The 19770-nt window shown below is 40.4% G+C and overlaps 2 protein-coding genes and 1 non-coding gene across 3 annotated transcripts; all 3 read right to left on the bottom strand.

Moving 5' to 3' along the window:
• Window positions 1-10838: 10838 nt before the first annotated feature.
• On the bottom strand, window positions 10839-13908 carry LOC121785525 (glutamate--tRNA ligase-like). The gene is made up of 5 exons (XM_042183980.1): window positions 13620-13908; window positions 13244-13455; window positions 11387-11491; window positions 11245-11316; window positions 10839-11151 (listed from the first exon to the last, which is right to left on the bottom strand). Exons 1-5 carry the CDS (start codon window positions 13765-13767, stop codon window positions 11083-11085), a joined length of 606 nt encoding a protein of 201 aa, XP_042039914.1. The 5' UTR covers window positions 13768-13908; the 3' UTR covers window positions 10839-11082.
• Window positions 12852-12942, bottom strand: LOC121785595. The gene has a single exon (XR_006046983.1). It is a non-coding gene; the product is annotated as a small nucleolar RNA snoR128 (small nucleolar RNA).
• Window positions 13909-14182: 274 nt separating the features above from the next.
• LOC121785440 (nucleolar GTP-binding protein 1-like) lies at window positions 14183-19525 on the bottom strand. Its single transcript, XM_042183865.1, has 15 exons — window positions 19257-19525; window positions 19039-19172; window positions 18776-18896; window positions 18627-18691; window positions 18423-18536; window positions 18014-18088; window positions 17596-17634; window positions 17450-17521; window positions 16911-17024; window positions 16305-16376; window positions 16188-16224; window positions 15607-15719; window positions 14861-15067; window positions 14544-14658; window positions 14183-14463 (listed from the first exon to the last, which is right to left on the bottom strand). Exons 1-14 carry the CDS (start codon window positions 19333-19335, stop codon window positions 14566-14568), a joined length of 1335 nt encoding a protein of 444 aa, XP_042039799.1. The 5' UTR covers window positions 19336-19525; the 3' UTR covers window positions 14183-14463; window positions 14544-14565.
• Window positions 19526-19770: the final 245 nt, after the last annotated feature.

A 19770-nucleotide genomic window follows, 5' to 3' on the forward strand; every position in this document is an offset into this window, starting at 1 on the left:
CAGTTCATCTCCATAAACATTTCCAGAACAGCGTCCGTATTAAAGATAACCCACAAAATAGTAGGGTAGAAAAGCCCACCTCAATTGCTTAGCTTTTAAACAGTTTTCTTCTTCAACCACAATTGCCTCGCAAAAGTTCACCCTTTTGAAAGATAAATAAATATCATAATTAGAGTCAGGAAAGACGAGGTTTAAACGACAATGCATGATTCCTACGTGGATGACTTCAACATCTAGCACGTTACACGTACACACACTTAACAACATCTTATAAGTCAACCACACAAAAACACACGTCCGAAACACACCACGCACGCACCCGACACGCATACCACGCACCCACGACGCGCACACGACACACACCCGAAACACTCGTACTCCCGGTATACCCTCCTTGTGCAAACGGCTCACTTGGCTCGGAAAAGGTTCGGAAAAGGCTCGGTGTCTCGGCCTGGCTCGGCACCTCGGCCGACCGTCTCGGCCGCCTGGCTCGGCACATGTCTCGGCGTCTGGCTCGGCCCTGGCTCGGCACCCGTCTCGGCACCTCTCTCGGCACTGGCTCGGCACCTGTCTCGGCATCTGGCTCGGCATCTGGCTCGGCGCCCGTCTCGGCACCTCTCTCGGCACTGGCTCGATCAAGTGCACACCAGTTTTCCCCCAACCAACGATTCTCAAACCTTATACGACATTCACAACACACATTCTACATCCCAAAACACACCCGAAAACATGAGATCAACCCTCCAAAACTCTCCACAACACCACCCTAGGCCAAACCCTAAAACTCTCGGCCAACACACACAAAACACTCGAACCAAACGATGATTCCTCCGAGCCATCCCTTGGCCAAACACACCCACATACATCATAATATCAAAACACCCAGATTCACACCCATTGCACAAAAACACATCACCCAGAAACATACATCTCGCAGAACTGCGCAGTTTACTTACAAAAATCATTATATAATCATCCGACGTCCAATGAAGCTGAAATTTACACACCACACAGAAGACACACCCAAGTTTACACAGTTAAAATTTCATACCAAAAGGAGATCGTTTGCTTCGTCAAAAAAGGTTCGGAACCCACTGTCGGTCACAACCAAAATCAAACTCACACCAACACATAACCACAAGTCCTATACAGCATCTAAACAACTCAAAACGTCCTATATGCATGTGTTTTCGAAATTAGCATGAGTTAGGGTCTTGGGTTACCTTTCCCGGAGAGTTCAAATAGAGGTCGAAAGCTTTCCCTTCTCCGACTCCGATTCAGTACGAGAGAGAGTAACACCTTGATGAATCCAAGAAATCGATGAGAGGGAGTGAACGGGGAAAAGTGAGAACCGAGGGGGAGAAAGAGGGAGACCTTACCGTGATGTTGAGAACGATTGCGAGAGAGAAAGAGAGGAACCGATGTGAGGGAGAGATTGGAAAGAAAGGGAGTGCATCGGTTATGTGGGAGTGGGGAGAGGTTGAGAAAGTAGTGGGGAGAGGGAGAGAAACCGAGAGAGAGAGGGAGAGAGAGAGATATAATTTGTTAATTAGGATTTTATTTTGTTTTTCAATTAACCATAAAAATCTAAATATTCACATACATAAAAAAATATAAATCAATTAAGACTACCAAACCATATCTTAAACAATATATTCACAAAATTCAAACCTTAATTAAAAGAGTAAAAATTCTTATTTATTTATTTTTTTTTTCGGATATTACATTCCTCCCACCTTAAAGGAAATTTCGTCCCGAAATTTGCCTAGATCACTCAAACAGCTCTGGAAACTTCTCTCTCATCTTATCTTCTAATTCCCATGTTGCTTCTTCGACTCCATGATTCCTCCATCGTACTTTCACCGAAACAATTGACTTATTCCTCAATTCTTGCACCCTTCGATCCAAAATGGCCTCGGGCTTCTCCTCATAACTTAGATCGGGATTTAGGACCATCATCTCTTCTTGGTGAACTATGTGTGTGGGGTCAAACACGTACTTCCTCAATTGTGACACATGGAAGACGTTGTGCACATTTCCAAAGTTTGGTGGTAGGGCCAATCTGTATGCTACCGCGCCGACTCTATCCAAAATCTCGTACGGACCGATAAATCGGGGTCTCAGCTTTCCTTTCACTCCAAAACGAGTTATTCCCTTAGAAGGGGAAACTTTCAGAAAGACCTTTTCTCCGACCTCGAATTGTAAATCGGTCCTTCGAACATCCGCATATGATTTCTGTCGATCCTGTGCCTCCTTGATCCTCCCACGGATTTGTCGGACAATCTCTATCATCTCTTCTACAGAGTCTCTCCACAAATGCTGCAACATGCTTTTTCATACCATTCCACCAAAAATTGCCTCTTCATGTCTTGATACATCTTGGTACTTCCTGGGTGAGCAGCGTATGGGGTTTCATGTGCTTCTCTCATGATTTCGATCCTCAGGCCTTCATCCTTAGGCACACACAACCTTTCCTTGTATGTGAGACCATTATCCGCTGCCTCACGAAAGTTTCCGGGTTCACCCGTCCTCACTTCTGAGCGAATCTTCTCTAGTAACGTATCTCGCCGTTGAGCTTCCACAATTCTGGCTCTTAAGTCGGGTTCCATCACCAACGTGGCTACTATTCCTTCCACAGTCTCGGGCATTCTCACTACTTCCAACCGCATCTTACTGAACTCTTGGATTAGACTCTCCTCGATAGTAAGAAAGGTGGCCAGCTGTGATTGAGACTTCCTACTAAGAGCATCGGCCACTACGTTTGCTTTTCCCGGATGGTAATTTATACCACAATCGTAGTCCTTCACCAACTCGAGCCACCTACGTTGGCGCATGTTCAACTCCTTTTGCTCAAAGAAGTACTTTAGACTCTTATGGTCCGTATATATCTCACAACGGACTCCATAGAGATGATGTCTCCAGATCTTCAGTGCATGTACCACGGCTGCCAGTTCTAAGTCATGTATCGGATAATTCAGCTCGTGGGGCTTCAATTGCCTCGATGCATATGCAATCACTTTCCCCTTCTGCATAAGTACACATCCAAGTCCCACCTTCGACGCATCCGTGTACACCGCATAGTCAGTCCCTGACTCCGGTACAGCTAGAATTGGTGCGGTGGTCAATTTCTCCTTCAACAACTGAAAGCTCGCCTCACATTCTGGTGTCCAAATCATCTTGACTCCCTTTTTCAGTTGCTGTGTCATTGGCCTGGCTATCTTCGAGAATCCCTCAATGAATCTTCGATAATAGCCCGCCAGTCCTAAGAAGCTTCGAATTTCATTTTGTATAGAAGGCGACTTCCATTCCTGCACCGCTTCCACCTTGGCCGGATCTACACGAATTCCATCTGAAGTTACTACATGTCCAAGAAAATTCACTTCCTTGAGCCAAAACTCGCATTTACTGAACTTGGCATATAGTTTCTCGTCCCTTAGAGTTGCTAGGACGGTTCTCAAGTGCGCTTTGTGCTCCTCCACGTTCTTTGAGTAAACGAGCACATCATCGATGAAAACTAGGACAAACTGGTCCAAATATGGATGGAACACGCGGTTCATAAGATCCATGAACACTGCCGGGGCGTTCGTCAGTCCAAAAGGCATCACAACGAACTCATAATGACCATACCTTGTTCGAAAAGCTGTCTTGGGTACATCTTCTCGCCGAACCCTCAGCTGATGGTACCCAGACCTCAAATCCATCTTAGAGAAGACTCCTGCCCCTCGAAGTTGGTCAAACAAGTCGTCTATCCTTGGTAGTGGATACTTGTTCTTCAGCATCAGTTTGTTTAGCTCTCGATAGTCGATGCACATCCTCATCGTTCCATCCTTCTTCTTCACAAACAACACTGGTGCTCCCCATGGCGACACGCTAGGTCTAATGAATCCCAATTCCAGTAGCTCTTGTAGTTGCACCTTAAGCTCCTCCAACTCTTTTGGCGCCATCCTATAAGGTGCCTTGGATATTGGTGCCGATCCGGGCTCCAGATCGATCGTGAATTCTACTTGCCTGTCGGGTGGGGGTCCCGGCAATGCATCGGGGAAGACATCGGGATATTCACTCACTATCGCCACATCTTCTATCTTCCTATCTTTCTTCTCCTCCCCATTCAAATAAACAAGGTACGCTGGACATCCCTTCCTCATCATTGTAGTGGCTTGCAGCGCGGAGACAATGGACTTGCGTCGGTTCATTGAGATTCCGTAAAACCTCGTCGGCTCTTTTCCTGGGGTTTCAAACGAAATTTCCCTTTCTCTACAATGAAGGGTAACGTGGTTCTCCGCTAACCAATCCATACCCAAGATTATGTCTACGCTACCCATCGTCATTACTTGTAAATTATGAGCCAACAAACTGAGTTCACCTATTCCAAAGTTCACACACGCACAAGATCGGGATATATCTATAGTCCCGCCTACAGGTGAGGTCACACTCATAGTGGGTTCGGTCTTAACAGTAGGTAATCCTAATGTATCCACACAAGAAGTTGATATAAAGGAATGCGATGCACCCGTATCAAACAAGACAACTATAGGCGTGTTGAGAAGTGTGCCCATACCTGCCAAGTTTCCTTGCCCAAAGGTTTCTTTCCCGTTTGCCGGCTGCTTCCCCTTCAAGGTGTAGGCTCTTGCTTGCGACGGCAGTCCTTGGCGGCGTTGTTGCGGTTGAGGTGCAGGTAGTGCCTGGGATGGTGGACGGAAGCCTAACTGGTTCTGTCTCGTCCCCGTTCCCATGTTCTTATTTGGGCAACTTCGGAAGTAATGGCCACTTCCACCACAGCTGAAGCATCTAGGGTCTCGACACTCTCCGGTGTGGTACTTGAAGCATCTTCCACATTGAGGGTTCCTCGGCGGAAAGCTTGCCCTCGGGTGATAGGTATTCTGTCTCCCGCCATTGTAGGGTGGGTTCTTCATGTGTTGTGGCCTCTTGCCACCATACTGAGTGTGATCACCATCCCACCTCCTCTTCTCTTGATGACCTGACTGAGCTTGTAGGGGTGTCGCGTTTGTTGTCGCCACCACTTTTGGTTTAGGGAGTGCATCTTCCACGTCCAGTGCACAAGTCAAGATCTCCGAGTAGGAGAGTTCTCCTCGACAAGCCAATGCGGCCTTTATCTCATCCTTGAGCCCGGCCCGGAACTTCACCGCCCATTTCTCGTCGGTGTCCATCAACTCGGGCGCATATCGTGCCATCTGTGCGAGGGCTCGGTCGTACTCAGTTACAGTCATTCGGCCTTGGCTCAGCGTGTGGAATTCTACCACCTTGGCCCGTCTGTACGTCTTTGGGACATACTTGTTATCAATCTCCATTTTAAACTCCTCCCATGTTAACGCTTCCAAGCGTGCAGGATTCATAGTTCTTTGCCGAGTCTCCCACCAGTAATCGGCATCACCTGATAGTTGAAAGGTGGCGCAAGCAATGCGCTCCCTGTCTGTGCACTCCATGACCCTGAAAATACGCTCGAGGCCGCGTATCCACTCTTCGGCTTTTGAGGGATCTCCCTGTCCATCGAATTTAGGGGGATTCTGCCTGGAGAACGTAACTATGAATCTTTCTTGCTGAGGCGGGGGTGGAGGTGGTGGTGGAGGTGGTGGTGGAGGTGGTGCCTCAGCGTTGGGTCCTTGTCGTGGGTGGCGTACACGTCTTGGCGGCATTCTGATTCAATATCCAAAAAGTGTTACTACAATTCTCATCCAAAATTACCACTTTCTCAAAATTTTCTTATAAAATCTTCATGTAGTATAAGATGCAACACGTAGGATATATATCAAAATCAAATTCTCATTAAAAGAAAGGAGGTCAAACGTTGTTTCCCAAGAGCAGTTCACACTAAAAGCAAAAACTAAAAAGACATCGAACTATTTTAATTCTAGACTACGACTCGATCATCTTCATCCATAGGCCCTTCCTCCGGATCTTCGTCATCGCCCTCCTCGGAATTCCCTTGCGAAGCCACCTCGGGTTCCTCCTCGGGATCCTCTTCGGTTTCCTCCTCATAGTTATCTTCAAACCCTTGCTCACCCTCGTACATACTCACGTACTTGTCCTGATACACGATCCCCTCTTGCACATCCTGTGGGGGCTGCTCCTCTCGAGAGTCTACCAGTGCACAATACACGGCCTTCCGAAAGCCAGCCATGTCGCCCACCATGTCATCGGTAACGGGCTCATGCCACGTGTACCTCCTCGCCGTTCTTTCAGCCCACTCCTTCCAACTGTCAGGGAGCAATTCTATTAGCTTCTCAATGCCGTCATGCTCTGTCACTCCGAACTCCTGAGCTGCCCTCCAGAGGGTATCGAAGTGCGCTACGAACTCAATCAACAGTATGTGATCCTTCTTCCGGTACACTCTATACTCCCTGAGCACCCTCTGTGCCCTAAGTCTATCACGATCACTCCGTCGCGGGGTTCGGAACATACGCGCCATCTATAGAAAAACAGAAACAATCGCCTCGCATATAAAAACAGGGTGCATAACCGAAGAAGAGAGAGATATGTGTATGCAGACGTATCACTGTTCTAATTCCAAGCCCGCTGGTGTTCAAAGGCCATAAGCCTTATCTACTATAGGTCCAAGAAGCACTAGTGAAACCTCTCACGTCTAAGTTCAATCATTCAAAAGGCCAACACATTCACACGTAAAAGCTCACATCAACATTCACGTCATCATAGCATCACACATCAGCCACATGCTTTCATGTACACTCGACACACACTAACAGTTCATGACATACCATAACAGTTTGTAACTCAAATAATTTCCAACTTTTCACATCATTTTGTACCCTTCTACATGCATCAACATTTACTTAAACTTTACAAAAATCATTTTCAAAACCCAAAATCACAATTTCCTCCACTTCCATATACTTTCCAAAAATTCAAAATTTTCATTACCTCATTTCAGGTTGAGTGCGATGAGTCGGATCTTGAGCCAATGACACTTTTGAAAACTTACTCAAAACAGAAAAAGACTCTTGGATCCAGAGCAGAAAGAAAACCCGGGCTCTGATACCACTCTGTCACGCCCGCATTTCCTAAGGATAGGAAGTACGGTGGACCGCGACTAGGGGAGGAATAAAGAAGCGGGGAAGAAAGGGGGGGAACAAGAATACTTGACCCGAAATCATTTAATAAAAGAAAGTTCACTTCAAACATTGTACTGTGACGACATTACTAAAGTTAAAGTAATCAGAGTTTAAATAAAAACATTGTATCGGATTACAAAGTAGCGGAAAAGACCAAGAGATAGACAATGCCGGGTATGACGACACGACACCATCCAAAAGGCAAAGTAAAAACACAATTTTGACTTTAATTGCTCAACATCCGTCATCCCCCATCGTCGCTCAACCTGCACATTAAGAAAACAACATGCAGGGCTGAGTACTTATTGCACTCAGTGGACACACGCCAAAATCATAGTTTGTCATGCCATAACAGTGTAACCTTGGGGTTTTAAGTGTAAAGAAAATAACCCAAGTACACTAAAACATATTTCATAAATTCGACTGCGCAGTCATTTTCAGATATTGCCACCCTTATTCCCACCATCATACACTATCTGATCCAACGGGTGACAAGGGGCGTGGCCACACCCCAGGTCAACTAGACCGGCCAACTTGCTCTCAGATGGCTCCCGATCTCGTGTACACTAGCCTGAGGGTTCGCAGCCCAACAGACCCGAATTCGATTAAACATATGTGGTAAACCACTTCAGATAGGTTTCAAAACAAAACAGTTGGCAAGACAAACAGTTCATCTCCATAAACATTTCCGGAACAGCGTCCGTATTAAAGATAACCCACAAAATAGTAGGGTAGAAAAGCCCACCTCAATTGCTTAGCTTTTAAACAGTTTTCTTCTTCAACCACAATTGCCTCGCAAAAGTTCACCCTTTTGAAAGATAAATAAATATCATAATTAGAGTCAGGAAAGACGAGGTTTAAACGACAATGCATGATTCCTACGTGGATGACTTCAACATCTAGCACGTTACACGTACACACACTTAACAACATCTTATAAGTCAACCACACAAAAACACACGTCCGAAACACACCACGCACGCACCCGACACGCATACCACGCACCCACGACGCGCACACGACACACACCCGAAACACTCGTACTCCCGGTATACCCTCCTTGTGCAAACGGCTCACTTGGCTCGGAAAAGGTTCGGAAAAGGCTCGGTGTCTCGGCCTGGCTCGGCACCTCGGCCGACCGTCTCGGCCGCCTGGCTCGGCACCTCGGCCGACCGTCTCGGCCGCCTGGCTCGGCACCTCAGCCGACTGGCTCGGCACCCGTCTCGGCACCTCTCTCGGCACTGGCTCGGCACCTGTCTCGGCATCTGGCTCGGCGCCCGTCTCGGCACCTCTCTCGGCAATGGCTCGATCAAGTGCACACCAGTTTTCCCCCAACCAACGATTCTCAAACCTTATACGACATTCACAACACACATTCTACATCCCAAAACACACCCGAAAACATGAGATCAACCCTCCAAAACTCTCCACAACACCACCCTAGGCCAAACCCTAAAACTCTCGGCCAACACACACAAAACACTCGAACCAAACGCTGATTCCTCCGAGCCATCCCTTGGACAAACACACCCACATACATCATAATATCAAAACACCCAGATTCACACCCATTGCACAAAAACACATCACCCAGAAACATACATCTCGCAGAACTGCGCAGTTTACTTACAAAAATCATTATATAATCATCCGACGTCCAATGAAGCTGAAATTTACACACCACACAGAAGACACACCCAAGTTTACACAGTTAAAATTTCATACCAAAAGGAGATCGTTTGCTTCGTCAAAAAGGGTTCGGAACTACTGTCGGTCACAACCAAAATCAAACTCACACCAACACATAACCACAAGTCCTATACAGCATCTAAACAACTCAAAACGTCCTATATGCATGTGTTTTCGAAATTAGCATGAGTTAGGGTCTTGGGTTACCTTTCCCGGAGAGTTCAAATAGAGGTCGAAAGCTTTCCCTTCTCCGACTCCGATTCAGTACGAGAGAGAGTAACACCTTGATGAATCCAAGAAATCGATGAGAGGGAGTGAACGGGGAAAAGTGAGAACCGAGGGGGAGAAAGAGGGAGACCTTACCGTGATGTTGAGAACGATTGCGAGAGAGAAAGAGAGGAACCGATGTGAGGGAGAGATTGGAAAGAAAGGGAGTGCATCGGTTATGTGGGAGTGGGGAGAGGTTGAGAAAGTAGTGGAGAGAGGGAGAGAAACCGAGAGAGAGGGGGAGAGAGAGAGATATATAATTTGTTAATTAGGATTTTATTTTGTTTTTCAATTAACCATAAAAATCTAAATATTCACATACATAAAAAAATATAAATCAATTAAGACTACCAAACCATATCTTAAACAAGATATTCACAAAATTCAAACCTTAATTAAAAGAGTAAAAATTCTTATTATTTTTTTTTTTTCGGATATTACAAGTATAGGTTTTATTAATAATATTAAACCAAATAATTAATTAATTAAGTTATCATTATTTGCGAATTACAATCACAATCAAGTTTCAAATAATAGAATTGTCAAATAGAGATTTGTTGTAACTAAATGTAAATAAAGAAATGTTAGGAGTATGCCATAATTATAGGGATCTTAGCTAATCTCATTCACCTAAATTAGAAGAATTGAACGTTTTTTCATATAAGGACAAGAATGTACATATACAAATTGTAAAGTTAATAGGAAATTAAATGTATTGTAATATTACTATTTAACCCCTATTATGGCATTGCCATTATGTCTCTAAAACATTTTTCATCATATAAAATCAATAATTGAAATTCAAACCTAGTTAATTAAGGAAATGAGTGTTAATTTGACCATCTCTCTTCAAATGCTATTGCATAATTATAGTTAGTTAGATGTCACATGGATGTATTAAAAGTATCATTTAATTTGGATGAATGAAATGTAATAGTATATCTATTATTGAAAACGTATTCAAATGCTATTATGCTTAGTATATTTGAAATAACTATTGAAAACGAGACTAAAAAAGTTTTTAAAATCAGAAATGGATTAGCGAAAATGTAATTAAATAACAAATCTAGCTCCAATATTCATTTTGAATGGCTTTAAAGTGTTAACCAGCTACATTAGCAAATAGGGTTTACCTAAATTCGTTTTAAATTCGAATTTTAAAAGAAATTTCTATCCACGCCGACTGATTTTATTTGAATAATAATAATGATCGTCATTGTCTTATATTTATAAAAACATGTGCCTCATTTTATATATTATTAAGATTAATATACAATCATAATTACGTCATTGTTATCAATTTGTTGTGTAAATTGTTGCATCATGTTCCTTTATTCCAGACCATATACTGCTCAAAGAGCCTTAATTTATTTGTAAAACTTTCTCATGTTTAAGTTAGTTGCAACTGATTAATTCAAATAAACAAAGTTAATTGTAATTGATACTAAATTGTAAAATTTCTCATGTTTAAGTTAATTGCAACTGATTAATTCAAAAAAAGTTATTGCAATTGATACCTTTCCAAGCGAGTCTTATATTTATTTGAAACATTTGATTTTATAAACCTTTATTTGAACTAAAATAGTATTTCACCCATAAAATTGGGGAGCAATAAAATTAGACATAAAAGCGTCTCTACTCTTTAGGTGGCTTTTTAAGGCCGTCGTCAAACCCTAGGGCTTAATGGACAGCCGGGCCAAGGGAATTTCGGGGGGAGCGGTGAAGCACATAGATCGGAAAGAACACCAATAACGAAAGTAGTATCTCGATTAAAAAAAACACACAAAAAGGACATTTGGCACAAAACAATTTTGAAACTGCTTTTTGGCACAATAAAGAACATCATGATCCGACAAAATAACACAATCTTCTTTAGCATACAGAAAAAAGGGAAAAGGCAGAATAAAGAAGAAACCTGCCTTTATATTGAGGAAATTGTGAATCCATATATACATGTAGAACTAATGTCACTCATTTCACCAAACACTACAAACTAAACTGCGGAGAAATGTTTAGAGCCTTTTATCCACCTTCAGTATTAGTCGTCCGAGCCAAGGACCTGCTGCTTAAGCTCTTCGACTCTGGCAAACAATTCATCCCTATTTTTCTGCATATCAAAGATGAAGAACGGCTTTAACTTGCAGCAGTGACGCGGAACAAAAGAGAAAATGATTTAAAATCGGATAACGTAGTTGCATACCTTTAAAACTAGATATCGGGAGGTGAACCACAGAGTGTAGCCAAGGCCGACAAGTTCCAAGGCTTTTGGTAGCTGTTACAATGTTAGGCTCAGTAAAAGTATGACGCGAAAAGGAAAATATGGATGGGGAATGAGTGCTCACCACCGGGATTGAATCAATAGCACTAACAATAGCAGCTACTAACCAAAGTGCGACAGCGCCACCACTGCCAAAGGCGAGAAATGAATATGTTTCCTCGTAATCCAACTGAAATCAGAGTGCAAATATCATAATTAGCGAAAACAACAAGTTAACTATATGCGATAAAATATTAAAAACAACTTTTAATCAACTGCAACTGAAGGGACTTATTCTCCTTGATCAGGGTTGATGATTTGATCAGATCATGATTGTAATTTGTAAACCAGGATGTCATGCTTTCTACTAGAAGAAAGGATAGGGTGTCAAATTACATGCGCTCATTCTCTTTTGATACATACGGTCATCATCTGATTTCTCAAGGAAAGTAAAAATGTTGAGGCAGTTACTTTTCTTATGCCCTCTCTTGTTTCTTGGCACACCAGTGACAGAGACTGGTGTACTATATGTATGTGACCACATTGAGCAGTCAAAATTCTTCTGTTCACACAGAATTGGAGTCCTGACCTTGACCAATACCAAAAAGCTTGATACTTTTTAAATCAAAACAAATGTGTGTCACAGAAGCTTATTTTCAGTCCATGTCAAGCAGTTATATAAAGGTGAAGTTTTCGTAGTCGCCAATATAGAGAAACCGTTACATCGGATAATGCAAGATCTAAACCACTAGTGAGGCGAACAGGTAACATAAGTATCCGCTCAATAATCATATTCCTAGATCGATATTTCATTTGCCCAACTTCAAAGCTGAAAACTGTCCCACACAATCCATCATTCACTAAGCATGCAAACCTGAGAAGTTCCACTAATATATAAAAGGCAACAGTACTACTGTACGTATAACTGACTTTACATGCCCACTATGAGTCGTTTCGTTTGCATTTACAGGTCACAAGGAAGCATATCTTGATTTCTATTCTAATACTACCATATAACTGTTTTATAGTTATATCAATTAATTGCATTCTACATGCCTTTTTATACATAATCATTTCCCATGCATTATTAATGTAGAGTATTCACATTATAAAGTATGAACAAATGGATGACAAAATCATTGGGTTCACATTTGCATAATATCCTAGCAGCCAAGCTATCATCTTAGATTGTGAACACAGACTATGATTATGGACTAAAAAAAATAACCATGTCCATGAGTGCAGAAGCAACCTCTTGCTACTAAGCATGTAGATCCAAATAACAATACAAAACTTCGATATACATACAAGTCTTTTAAAAAAGGAAGTGGGAATTATGGGTTGCAGTTATAAATCCTAGTGATAAACATGCATCCTTTTATGTCTATCCTTTCTTTGCATATTTCATTTGTCAAAATTAATCTTCTTCAACACTTTTAGAAGCACAACATATTGTTAAGTAATGCATTTTGCCATGATTAGCTAGAAAAGACATGCATCCCCAACAGTATAAAAAAAATTACAGTCCTACAAACAAAAATGCCATTAGGTTGCTCAGGTAACCGCTCAGGATCGACATTCCAGTCGATGCTTCACCAAGCATTTTAGAGCTCTCTGAACTGAATGTACTCATCATAGCAACCGAGTCAACAAAAGCTAGCAAAAATTCAGCACCTTGTTAAATCCATATTCACAGATTTGACACAATAAAGCCTTGAATAAGAATACAATCCCCATATGGTAGAATAAGCACGACATCAAACCTAAAATAAAGAGATTATGCTAATTGCACAAGCGAATATGCGCTTAAACTAAACCGAATCAACCTAGTAGCTAATCGGGCCATTCATCTGTTAGAATAACAAGCCAATTCAAGTTAAATTCTATCAAATCAAGCCATTCTGCAATTGATAAAAAACAGATGGACTGAGGAGAAAGAAACCTTTATATTGAGACCCTCCAAGAACTTAAACAGTTTCAGCGGATTATCAAACAATGAACCTTCTTGCAGCTCTTGATCAAGCCGAGACTCATAATCATCAGTATTTTCAACGGGCTGAGCTTCATCCACTGTCTTAGAGTTAGAATCGTCTTTCACATGGATCTCCTCCGATGTCGTCGACCTCAGAGATGAACCTCGTTGGTGCTTCAATCCTGAAAATCGTTACCACAAACATTTAGCTCTAAAATTCTATACCCAAAAAATCAGGACTTGTAGCAAATAACTGAAATTCAAGGCCTAAATTTGAAAATGAGAGGAGAAATTTACTGAATGAATAATCAAACAGTAGCAAATGCGAAACCTAAAATTAAATTACCAAAGGTGAAGACTGGGTGATTGTAGAGTAAGGGAGAATGTGTGTTGGAACGGAGGAGAGGTTGAAATTGAACGGTGGTGGGGGAAAAGCGGTTGAGACGCAGCGGCGGAGGAGAATTGGAGATAGGTGGAGGTGTGCAAAGCTCCATTGAAGTTGGAAAGTGTGAAAGTTAAAGAGAAGACTGAGATTTGGGGGAGGCTTTTGTCTCTAGTTAGGTTAAGCACGCCTAAACCAGCACCTTCTTCCTGTTTCATCTGTTTCATTCAAAATCAACCATTTTTTCTTTACACATTGACATTTATGACGAAGGAAATAATATTTTCATTTTTAATATGTAACGATATGAATGGAACATTCTTCAGAAAAAAGCATGTCACTTTGAATGTGACAAAAAAAATATTTACTAATTATAAAACGACTGTATAGGGTCAGACACAGTGAAGAATGTTGTTATCAGAGGCATAACCACAACTATAACTCATAATGGATGGTGGACATCGTATGGTACGGAAGTGAATCTTAAACCTTTGAAGTTAGATCGTCGGATAGTAGAGCCGTTGTAATTGACAATAGCGAAAGTGAACCTTCGAAATATATAAGTATGTTATTGTAGAGGATTTTTTACAAAATATATGAGTATGTTACAATACAAATAAAATCAAAATTATGAATTTCAATCATGTGAAATGAGCGAACTTTGTGTCGTGCAAGACTCCACTCGATGATCCTTCAAAGGAGGTTGGGCTGACTAGCCGGGTTGGAGGAACAGTCCTCTCATTTTCTTACAGTTTCCGGCCAGTCCTGATCTCGTATACAGCCAGCCTCCGGCTCAGTAGTTCAATGTCTGTAAAAGACAAGGACGACGTGATGACCGGGAAGAACAGGTTTATGGAAACTGATTGCAAATCATAAATATCAACTTACATTCTGTAAATAGCAGAATACATTATGTTACAACTTTATGACCTTCTTCACTGCTTTTGCAGCTTTTTATCCTCTCCGACTGGGTAACGAGTAGTTCATGCACTCGAACCTTCAACTGCGCGGGACATATATTGCTTCAGATATATACCAAAAGTCATTATATCCATATATCCCTCTGGTCTAACAAACTGAGGTGCAAGAATGTGTAAATCCAAACTGTATGGGAAACGTCAAACGAGAATGCGTACTTCCAGTAAATATCGGTGATGTCCACTAGATGAATGATAAATTCATGGAGAAGATTATTAAGTGCATACCTCACTGATGCCTACTTCAGTCTTGACAGATACATGTAGTGATCCATCAGGTCCCATTCTCCGATACTTTGCTAGATCCAAACTATCGGTGTTACTATCTTCAGTGATGAAGACTACCGGAGAATCAGTTAGCAGATCAGACTTAGACACGACATCAAGCCAAAGATGGTTCGCGAACCTCTCTTTAATTTCGTTGTAGATGGTGAACTGTTTAACACAAGAAAAATACTCTTCAAACCAAGGGAAAGAAGATAGTACCAGATCATAATATATAGAAGCATGGGTTGACTCGGACGTATAAGGGTCTCCGAATGAAAGTTTTCAGAAGGCAACTTCACTGCATAACTAGGCCTTACATTCTTTTTTGTTAATTTCAATTGCTCAACAGAAAGTTGGCGATAATGAAATTAAAGAATTTTGAGATCATAATGTAGCACTAGTTACATGTTGGTTGATGGAAAGTTTGCTACTCATAGTGAATCGACCTATCAGCAATCTTGTGTCTACGGCCTACCTAAAGGCTAAAGCTGATCTGTCTCCAGGAAGAAACACTGCATTTTCCATGTACTTTTCACTTCAATTTGATGCATGTAGAGATTAAGGAAAGCCTCACAAACTCAAATTTAAGAGCAAGATTACTGGTTTGGACCAGATGTAAAAGCTAAGACAACTGGACAGGTCATCTGTCTAATATATTTGTTATTTACCAAGTGTGAGAGTTTTTAATTGTAAACCTACGGAAATACCTGATCTGAAGGTGAGGTCCCACATTCTCCAGAGAGATCATGAACAAAGAGTACAGCAGTGGGCAGATGAGAAAGAACGGCAAGTGTCAACTTTTCCAAATTATTTCTATCCTCTGCAAATCCAACAAGGGAAGCATGTTGAACATTTTTTAAAATGCAATTGCATGTGTACTACGAAAGTAGGCATTTTATTTTACTCTAATTGACAAATCGTTAAAGTTTATAACACTGTATATTTTCCACACATCATTTCATATATGATGGTAGATTTAGTCACTCATCAATGAAACCTATTTTAGTCACTCATCAATGAAACCTATTTTAGTCAGTGAATGATGCCTTCACATGGGATTTCAAGCTAGCTTTTATCGACTTTCCAGTTAAACCTATCTCAAGTGAAGTTCTAATAATATCATTATACATCATCAGTCAGTGCAATATACCAAGATACTTGCACTAATGTAATGCAGTAAAGAGTATTACTGAAAACTCGAAACCAGTGCATGCACTATGAAGAAGAACTATTTGCATGTACACGAGCAATTTAGTTCGGTAAGACAAGATGAAAGAAAGTCTCTCACCATCATGTCTCCTTAGTAGACCTGGGGTATCTGTAACCTGAAACATATAGCATTATAGCATTAAAGATTCAAAACAGCAAACATACTTTGCATTATATAAATTTGGTAGATTTGAACCTGAAAATTCTGATAACTCAAGTTAATATGACCCATCAAAATTCCTCTCGTAGTGAATGGATAATTGCATATCTGAACCATTTAGAGCAAGAATATCAGTATCAAATGGTATAGGCAATGCACAAAAGTTGCTCTATATTTCTTGCAGTTCCAGTCAAGTGGGTTTCTTGTGAAGAGAACTTTAGTAATTTTCGAACTGTTGTTCTTTAGTCTTGCCAGGTCAGTATTATTAGGGGTATAAGCAGTTGAACAACTAAGCTTCTGGAGGTCAGTACAGCATCAAACAAGATAAAATTTTACATTCAACATAAACTTATGGCTATCATATTATTGCAATGAAATTAAGAATACTGCATCCTATTATTATGGTGCAATAGATCTATGTATAGAAAGTAAGAGATACGAAACCTAGCAACTCACAATATTGTACACATTACACAAGACTGCTATACATAGATTTTTAAAGGATTACATTAGAATACTCATTATTTAGTCCCAATTGTCGCTAATGCCAAGTTCAAGATCAATCTCACATAAATACTGGAGAAAAAAAGTGTTTTAACTATTTTGAACACAATGTGGAATATGATTGTGCTTAGTTCATACCTCAGGCTTTCCCGTAGATAGTAGACGAACCAAAGATGATTTTCCTACGTTCGGCGCCCCAACAAGGCACAAAGTGGGTGTTTCCAGATCGACGACTGGCATTGCCCGCAATGTCTGCATGCAATTTGTCAAAAACATACTTACACACACCCCCCATCGCCAAGATATTAGAACTTTCTGCCATCATGGAAACTGATGGAAAATACTTAACCCTACTTCAGAAGATTAACATGGTAGATAGCTTAAGAAGAAAGGAGTTAAACAAACTGACTTAAGTAGTCATCAACTCAATCACGCCTTCTGGTTGATAACAATTAAAATGATGACAAAATAACAAAACAATAGAACCATACAATCATAAGATGACATATCTTCATTCTATCTCACCAAAACCCAAAAGTATTATCCTTTTGCTGAGCAGCATGAGTCAAAGAATTCAAATATCGATTTGTTTTCAACTTTTTTACACTACTATGCACAATTTAAGGTTTACAGAACGCACTTCCAATAAATAATTTGTTTTAAACATGGCACTTTACCTTGGCAATGTTTAATAATTCATCTACAGCTTTTCCTTCATGACTGAAAATTTCTTCAATTTTTTTTATTCCCTGCAGGAAACCAAGAAATGATGAGCTAGGGACACACATAAAAGTAATATGCAGATGTACAGAGTAGTACTAGCCTCACTCAGTCGTTCCTCAGCTTCACGCTTTGTGACTGACTGCCAGAAGATTATGAAATGTATTCAACGTTAATAAACTTATGGTATAACGAACCAGGTAGCAATATATAAATCCTAATACTATAAGATAGCAAAAGATAAATCCAGATGCAGAAAGATAAATTTTAATATTACATCCCCTATCAACTTGTTAAAATTATTCTGAGAACAACCGAAAAGATATTACTCAAAGTTATGTCTTCATGCTAACTAAGAAAACTGCGAATTGATTCTATAAAGTGTGATAACAACTAGACAAGGAGTAAGAAGCTAAGTTAATAATTCAGCCATCAGCTAGATTAGCAAAGGTATCAAATCTAACTCACTCAAAACTAATAATAGAGGCAGATGCATGCACAAACTTAAATTAACTTACAACCTTGGCACAGAGAGAGGCATGCTCTTTTCCAACTGCCACCACTCGCTTCCGTAAATAATCAACCTTTCTCAACACCTATCAATCAAGAGTAGGTTATAAACTGAAGAACTTATCGTCATATAACATCTTTAGATTAATAGCAAATTAGCAAACGACATGCATACAGTAAGCCAGGACAGGACAATAGTCCTTTTAAACCATAGTGAGGTGAATGAGTGGTGAATGGGGAGAAGATAGAAGATAGGGTTGAAGAAGATGATATATTAAGCTGGAATAACTCAAAGTAAAACATGAAGGCAGCATTAAGATCCAGCATAGACGAAACTAGGAGATGTACCATATTTCAGCAGGAAAATGTTGCCCGTGTTGCAATAGGTTAAAAGAAATATAGAGAAGCCCTAATGCTTACCTCTTCATAGTTCCCATCTCCAAGAGTCAACTCAACTAGAGATCTCTCATATGGGTGCAAACTTATTTTTCCGGGGAAGTTCTCCGTGTACTTTCTCAATGGAACTGCAATCTCCTGAAGGTTAATACAACAGGCAGATCAATAAAAGTTCTTTTTTTTTCTTCATGAGAAGATAAACATTTTATTATTGAATAAAGAAATTACCTTCATCAATGCATCAAGTTGCTTCGCACCTTTATTTCTTTCACGTTTTGCAATATTGGCAATGCCTACGGAAACATTACGCTAAACTCTAAGTTAAACTAGCTCTTTCAATGCCGTTTGCTGTAAAAAAAACACCTTGATCGAATTACCCTTTGTAGGTGACACTCTCCTTGCCTTCTTCAATGCCGAATACAAAATATCAATCGATTGCATCACCATGGGAAGCTTTTGAAATGCTCCAACTGCTTCAAGAGCCTTCACTACTTTATCCTAAAAAAACAGATGACAAACCCCCAAATTCTCAATTAATCCAATTCAGCTATCTGATTATTTCCACAAAATCATATATTCATTCCAATTAAACGTTGAGATACCAAATTTCGTGTACACCTATCTCAAAAATATGCAGTACCTCAACTTTGGTTGCTTGCTTGGTGTCGCCAGCGGGAACATAGCTTCCTTTCACAATTTCATAGGTTTGCGTCTGCAATTGCTGACAGAAGCACATCGTCGGAAGCAAAAATTTTGCAGGAACAAATTTCGCAACTGCAAAACCAGCCGGAGCATGTGAATCGGTAGAAACAATTGCTTAAATACATATGAACAGAATAAACATGTAACGGAGTGTACATTTGGGGAAATCGCGACGACGGAAGAGCAGAGACGGCGGCGCGTGCAGTAGTTGGAGTCGACTCCATGTGCTGGTCATCCTGTTACGACGTCGTTCGGAGGGTTTAAACCAGAATTATGAATTTATAACTGATGATAAAACCTTCGGCTCAGTACACAATAGTTAATCAAAATCTATCGGTTTTGAAGCATTAGTTTTTCGATTTGAATCCAATAATGTAATTAAGAAAAAAAAATGGGCTCACGTCACGGTATCAAATTTCAAAATTTGAGACAGTGATTGTACTACAAAGCAAGTAAAAATTAGATAGAGGAATTTGAAAATATTTTATGTGGAAGAAAAAGATACTCATATACTTACTACTATCAAATCAAATCTGATAAAATAAATTACTCTATCAGCTATGTGGGAAAAAAATTTATAAAATGAGTAATAAAATGAAAATTATTTATGATACTCTATCCGACTAAAAAAAAGTAGTTTTATAAGTGAATATACTAAAAAATAGTGTAC

This window comes from Salvia splendens, chromosome 21 (genome assembly GCF_004379255.2).
Source record: "Salvia splendens isolate huo1 chromosome 21, SspV2, whole genome shotgun sequence".
NCBI classification, from domain to species: domain Eukaryota; kingdom Viridiplantae; phylum Streptophyta; class Magnoliopsida; order Lamiales; family Lamiaceae; genus Salvia; species Salvia splendens.

Coding starts and splice junctions, on each gene's coding strand:
- LOC121785525 (XM_042183980.1), bottom strand. CDS start 13,767: ATGGAGCTTTGCACACCTCCACCTATCTCCAATTCTCCTCCGCCGCTG. Junction 13,456..13,619: donor TCACCCAGTCTTCACCTTTG/GTAATTTAATTT, acceptor AACGATTTTCAG/GATTGAAGCACCAACGAGGT. Junction 11,152..11,244: donor CCCGATATCTAGTTTTAAAG/GTATGCAACTAC, acceptor TTTGATATGCAG/AAAAATAGGGATGAATTGTT.
- LOC121785440 (XM_042183865.1), bottom strand. CDS start 19,335: ATGACCAGCACATGGAGTCGACTCCAACTACTGCACGCGCCGCCGTCT. Junction 17,522..17,595: donor CTGAGGAACGACTGAGTGAG/GCTAGTACTACT, acceptor GGTTTCCTGCAG/GGAATAAAAAAAATTGAAGA. Junction 17,025..17,449: donor AATTATTAAACATTGCCAAG/GTAAAGTGCCAT, acceptor AATTGCATGCAG/ACATTGCGGGCAATGCCAGT.